The sequence below is a fragment of the Acanthisitta chloris genome, unplaced genomic scaffold (genome assembly GCF_000695815.1).
Source record: "Acanthisitta chloris isolate BGI_N310 unplaced genomic scaffold, ASM69581v1 scaffold7288, whole genome shotgun sequence".
Taxonomy (NCBI): domain Eukaryota; kingdom Metazoa; phylum Chordata; class Aves; order Passeriformes; family Acanthisittidae; genus Acanthisitta; species Acanthisitta chloris.
The window spans coordinates 47,160-53,772 of NW_008686411.1; the positions used below are offsets into that span (position 1 = coordinate 47,160).

The 6,613-nt window shown below is 39.7% G+C and overlaps 1 protein-coding gene across 1 annotated transcript in view; it reads left to right on the forward strand.

The window, feature by feature from the left end:
- CD109 (CD109 molecule) overlaps window positions 1-6,613 on the forward strand; it is a gene marked incomplete at its 5' end in the record, with an annotated part of 72,499 nt that overhangs the window by 47,108 nt on the left and 18,778 nt on the right. The window contains 4 exon segments of the mRNA XM_009080107.1: window positions 1-36; window positions 673-849; window positions 4,681-4,762; window positions 5,314-5,542. The exon segment at window positions 1-36 is cut by the window's left edge and continues 121 nt beyond it. Coding sequence (XP_009078355.1) covers window positions 1-36; window positions 673-849; window positions 4,681-4,762; window positions 5,314-5,542 — 524 coding nt within the window.

Here is a 6,613-nt window from a genome sequence, read left to right on the forward strand (position 1 = left end):
GCAGGTCACTGCTGTTGGTAAGAATTACCTTATTCTGTTTCCATCTTTAGGGAATGGTATTAATTTTGATTTAATTGCTCTAGTAATATGTTGAATCGTTAGTTGAAATTAATTTACCATCATGCATTAGACTATAACATAGGAAGACCTTATGGATAGAGTGTCTCATTCCTTTATGATATTATGGTGTTCGTATGGTATTTTCAGAGTTAGAGAGGCAGAGAGTTGGATTTTAATCAGGAAGATCCTCCACGGTTTGCTAGTATCCTGTTTTAATTCTTGTCTGCAGAATAAAACCTATAACCTGACTGATTGTTGTTTCCTGTGGCACCTAGGCTTTGATAACTGTAGGTGAGAGAAGAAATAGAAGAAGTGTCAAACGTGTACCATTACTAAAACATTTTTCTGGATTAAATGTCTCTTTTTTTTTTTTTTCTCTCTAATGGTGACTGAAATTACTCTGAGTTGGAAAGGTCTGTGAGGAGTTAGGTCAGGGGGCATAAAGTTGATTAGAAGATGAAGTATCTTTTCTTCCTGGTTAGTGGTGTTTGGCACAAACATTCATGATGTAGCATATTTTCTCCCAGTTTAGATTATACTACCTTTTTTGTGTGAATCATGTGCTTATTTGCTATAAGCTTCAATTTATTTTCATTAAATTTTATCTTTCAGGTGATTTACTTGGGCCTTCTATCAATGGTTTGGCATCATTGGTTAAGATGCCTTATGGCTGCGGTGAACAGAATATGATCAATTTTGCTCCAAATGTTTATGTTTTGCAATACCTGACTAAAACCAGGCAGCTGAGAGAGGATATTAAATCAAAAGCTGTATCATTTATGAGAAAAGGTCTGTATACTTAAAAGAAAGATGTCAGATTTTTAAAGACCTCCTACTAGTAAAACTATGACTCTGCATTTGGTGTTTGGAATATTGCTCTGGACAAAATGCCCATTTTTTCTTTCTTTTCCTCTTCCTTCTGGGTTGACAGAATTAGACAGCAAATGATTTTCAGTGACACCACCTGGACCCTGCCATGTCCTTGTAGAGCTCAAGGAATGCCATTTGCTCCCGTTGCAGGTTTTTGCCCACCCAAGTTTTAGACTTGATTGGAAGTGAACCTTTTGTTGGAAATCAAAAGCTGGAAAATTTTAGTTGGAAATTGTCATATATTTTGATTGGGAAGTACTATGGGGTGTCACAGAGTGTGGAGAACATAGTTGCACTGTGCTTCTCTGTGCCTTTTGGATCAGATAGTGTCTAACTGGGGTGTACCACACTCACCACGTGTCAGTGTCCATGCTGAGAGCAATGGGACCATCCCCATGTGAGCTACACCCCTGCTGAGGCATCATGATGACATTTTCATTTTTGTTTACTCCCTGTACATCTTTTTGTTTGATCTTTTCTAAGTTGTTGACATTTCCTTTGGAAAAGACACAGCTCAAAACAAATTTTCCTTTCATCAAGATCCCACTTTTATGTCAAAGTGGTTAAATGATTTTTAAAACCCTTTCTACTACATGGTTTAGTTGTGTAGTAAGATGGGGGAAAAAGATGTGTTATGTAAACAGCTACTTTGAAATTTGTAAGCAGCGTGTCACTCTTAAAAGGCCTGAACTTTGCTACCATAATTTTCTGAACTTTTCCAGTAACAGACTTATTAAAAGTATTTCAAAGGAAGTGAGAAGTATAGGTTAAAATGTCACTTATATACCAATCATTGTGTCACTTAACTTGTTCCTGGGGTTTTGAATTTAGGTACATTTTCAACACTATAGTGGCCAAAACAGTATGTATGCTGAAATATTTGTAACCTTAAGATAGAAAAGAACCACAATATAAAAATATTCTTTTGGTTTTGTTTTGTAACATTATTTTAACAATTGTTTTCAGTTGTTCCACTGATTTTTTTTGAAAATTTCAACTTTAAGATTACACTTTAGTTTAAGATGTAATTTTTAGAAGCTCAGGTTTTGACATGACTGCCATGAAGTTTAATTTAAAACAGACTTTGTTTTGCATGTCTTAATTGACTTAGTATTTGAAAAACTGACCTCATAATCTGAAGTAAATATAAGTAATTTTAAGGCTAAATGGTTGTGAGAAGAAAGGATCATATAGCTATCAGAGACCGCTATGTGGTCTTTCTTTTTGCAGTTTTTATTCACCTAGAACAAAGACAAAGCCAAAGAAAAGTTGCCTTTTAAATGCATTTCTTTAGCTGTGGTAATGACAGATCCCGTCTTTAAATCACTTCTTTTGAAATAAAAAAAAAAAATCCTGGCTGGTGTGAAAACTTTGTTAGACCAAAAGAAGTAACAACTTTGAGCAGTATTTTCAAGCTGTTTGAAATGTGAGACTCATGAAAAAATGTCTCTCACATATTTCTGAAGTCCTTTCTATCCTGATGCACTTCTCTTTCAGCCTTGCTCAGCAAGCCTCCTGCATCTCTTGGGTTCCAGCCAGTCCTCTGGGAGTACTGGTGTACATCTTCATAATAGGATCCTTCTTTGCCTTGCCTTTCCACTCTGATGTGTTGACATTTGAAGTATCGTTTTTCATGTCTGATTGAGTGTTCGCTGGAACGAACGTGGTGGTTCACAGCCTCCAGGTCTCCTGTTCCAGCATTTCTGCAGCTTCTCCGTGTTAGATACGCTCGTGTTTGGAGACTTTTGCGTGACTGCGGCAGGGCTGGCGTTGAGACTAAAGCAGGCAGACTGTAGGAAATAGCTCAGTGATCTCTCCATCCTCCCTCTGGTTCTGCTCATCTTTCTGATCTCTTCTGGTGTTAAATTCTGAGACAAATTTATCCCTGTGTAAGGGCTGCTCAGCAGTCTTTGTTATGCAGGCTGTTGGTCTTGGTTTAGTGCTTTTACACTACCAGCAGGGTGATGATTCTTATTACTGTATATTGACAGTTCTGTAAAAAGGGAGAAGACCTTGTTTTCAGGCCTTGCACTCAGATACTTTTGAAGAGGAAGCAGTCTGTTTGTATATATGTGCATGTATTTGTGTTCCTCATAGAGCATTATTTTGAGACTTAAACTTTGACAGTGACTGTTGCTTTCCTTGGTGAGAAATACCACTCATTCCTCCTTTATTTCCACTCATGAGTGCATTACTCAGTAGCATTAACAGATGACAGGTATGTCTGTATGGGAAAGATTCACCAGTTTCAGTCGTGTAATTAACCACTGTCACACTAAATACATTATAAACCCCTTATACTGTGAAAATTGCAATTGCAAACTCATTCAAAGAGTTAAAAACTGAATCTGATGTTACTGGGATTACATGGGACGTGCCCAGGTATACTGTAGCAGTTCAGTTTCACAACTTTATCTATCTCTTCTATTATAGAGACACCATGACTAAGAATTCATTTTACACTGTAACTTAGATTGAGGGACCAGGCCATTTGTCCTCAGTAATTATGGCTGTGATTTACTCACTATGTATCTATAGTCAGGATGATATGTAAGGGGGTGATTAATCTTTTATCAGTGAAAGCAAGGAACATTTACAGGGGAGTGGTTGTAGCTAGATGGACCTCATGTGTTGTATTCATAAATTTATTCATCTGGGTAGAACTTACTGATGGTTGCCTGAGAGTTTTCCTTCTGCCTGGGTGATTCAGTGTTGTGTCTGTATCTGTCAGGTCTTAGACTAATGAATACACTTTCCTAATTATAATAGCCGAAATAGCAAAAACAAGGTGGGGAGGGAAGAGAATATATGATGTCTTGTGAAAGGCTATAAAGAGATACCAATGTTGTTCCAGATGCACAAATGGTGGGCAAAATGTAAGGGAAGGAAGGCTCAGAAACTACAGTGATAATGTTAACAAACGTTGGTTCTGTACTGAAGTCAGCAATTGAGTAGTGGCTGACTACACTGAGTAATATCCAGTCAGGAGAAAGCTGCACTTGTTCTGGATATTGAAAAATCTTAGGATATGTTTTAAATGGTTCTTTCTCAGAATTTCGGGATCTTCAGGTCTTTGAACACTCATTTCAAAACAGCCTCTTCCAGCATGCTTTTTCTGATAGCTAGTCCTTTGATTTGGCAAAAGCCAGCTGAGAAAGGACCTGGTTTTCAGCAGCTTTTGTAGCCTTGCCCTTCCAGTTGGAAAATACTTAATTTTTGGTTTTCCTTCCTTTTGGTGAAAAGATAGAGCATTTCTGTAGATGCACATCTCCAGCTCCCCAAAGTGATGGAGATAGAGCATTTCTGTAGGTACACATCTCCAGCTCCCCAAAGTGATGGAGCACTGACCTATAGCTGCTACTCTGCTCTCATTGCCCTGCTCCTGGAACCTCTGAGTATGTTTGGAGTGTGTGTGTCTGCACCACACTGTTGTGTTTGGGCGGCGGATGAGCAGCAGCAAGAGTTTCTGGTCCTACCACACTGTTGTGCTTGGGTGGCAGATGAGCAGCAGCAAGAGTTTCTGGTCCTACTTTTCTAGATGGATCCTTCATGTTATTGCTGAGCACTTCTTGTCGTCTTCTACATGGATTTGTGTGTTCCTGCATATTTGGGAGGGGTTTTTTTAAGAAATACAAGCTTAAGTTCTGTCTTTCTCAGCCTTCAAAAGTGCCTTGCTTCACACCAGCAGTTTGTGCTGGAACCTGCATGAGAGGAAAGTGTTCAATACCTGTCTCTACTTTTCCACTTTAGGCTACCAAAGAGAACTGCTTTTCCAGAGGGATGATGGTTCTTTTAGTGCCTTTGGAAATGAAGATCCCTCTGGGAGCACATGGTAAGTAGTTCTGCTGGAATTGTTGTGGAATTTTAGTATTCTAGATATTTTCCCTGCATCTAAATTTGTTTTTTGTGAAGCTGGTAAAAATTTCCAGCTATATTAGCCTCCTGCCTGGTTTTCATTAGGTATTTAGGCCAATTCTAAGGTCATTCTTGCTGGATAGCATATTGCCAAAGCCATTACTAGGGCAAGGCTTTTTAATTTTGCAAAAAAATGAATGATGAATAATTTTAGCCAGGGGAGTAGTTTGGTTGAAGAATTTTTCTGTTGTGTTCCTCAAAGGAATGGAGAATAAAATTTAAATTACTTATTCTTGCAGTTGACTGAAAGCATTTAGGACTATGTGATCATCACTGCTTCAAACAGATTTTCAGTTATCTCCATACTGGAGACTGAAGACTGAAGACTGACTGGGGCATGTCATAGTGGTGCAAACAGAGTTACTGGGGGTAAAAATTTGTCCTAGTTGCCTCTCTTACATCATCTCTTACAGAAGAAGCTGTAATACATGGCTAATTTTGTCATATTTGACTAACCTTTTCCCCAAGGTTATCAGCTTTTGTATTAAGATGCTTCCTTCAAGCTCGTCCGTTCATAGATATTGACCAAGATGTACTCATGGATACAGCTAAATGGATTGTCCGTCATCAGAAATTAAATGGAGAGTTTCATGAGCCTGGGAAAGTGTTACACAGTGATCTTCAAGGAGGCACCAATAATCCAATTACTCTCACAGCTTACATCATGTCATCCCTCCTAGGGTTCCCAGATAAACAGGTATTGGAATTCATAAATACAATTCACAGTTACAGGAACACTCCATAAATTGTCATAGTACCTGTAAAACACTTGATAGATTAAAGAATTAGAGGGATATTATGAACAGAGACAAAATTTAACCTGATTTTGTGAAACGTCTATTATCTTCCCAAAACAATGCAAAGTTGTGCTGTTAGGCCCTTCAACTTTGTGCCTTTGCAAAATCTAAAGGCAGTTACTTTTAGCAAGAATATTGCCATGGCTTTAGTCCAAGAAATTGCAAAGAATCACAGAATATTCAGAGTTGGAAGGCACCCACAAGGATTATCAAGTCCAACTCCTGGCCCTGCACAGGACATCCTTGAGGATCACACCATGTGCCTGAAAGCATTGCCCAAATGCCTCTTGAACTCTGTCAGGGTTGGTGCTGTGACCACTGCCCTGCGGAGCTGTTCCAATGCTCAGCCACGCTCTGAGTGAATAACCTTTTCCTAATATCTAGTATAAACCTCCCCTGACACAACTTGAGGTCATTCCCTTGGATCCTGTCATTGGTTTCCAGAGGGAAGAGGTCAATGCCTGTTGCTCCGCTTCCCCTTGTGAGGAAGTTGTGTACAGTGATGAGGTCTCTCCTCAGTCTTCTCTTCTCCAGGCTGAACAAACCAAGTGACCTTAGCTGCTCCTCATGTGGCTTCCCCTCAAGGCCCTTCACCATTTTCATTGCCTCCTTTGGGCACTTCCGAATAGCTTAATATCTTTCTTATATTGTGGTGTCCAAAACTGCATACAATATTCAAGGTGAGGCTGCACCAGTGCAGAGCAGAACAGGACAATCACCTCCCTGGACCTGCTGGTGCTGCTGTGCCTGATGCACCCCAGGACACGTTTGCCCCTCCTGGCTGCCAGGGCACTGCTGACTCGTATTCAACTTGCCACCAACCAGGATCCCCAGTTCCCTTTCCATTGGCACTATTTTTCAGCGTTTCATTCCCCAGTCTGTGTACATCCAAGGTTGCCCCTTCCCAGGTGCAGAATCTGGCACTTCCCCTTGAAAGTTGTGGGGGGAGAACTATTCTTAGAGATGTTAAG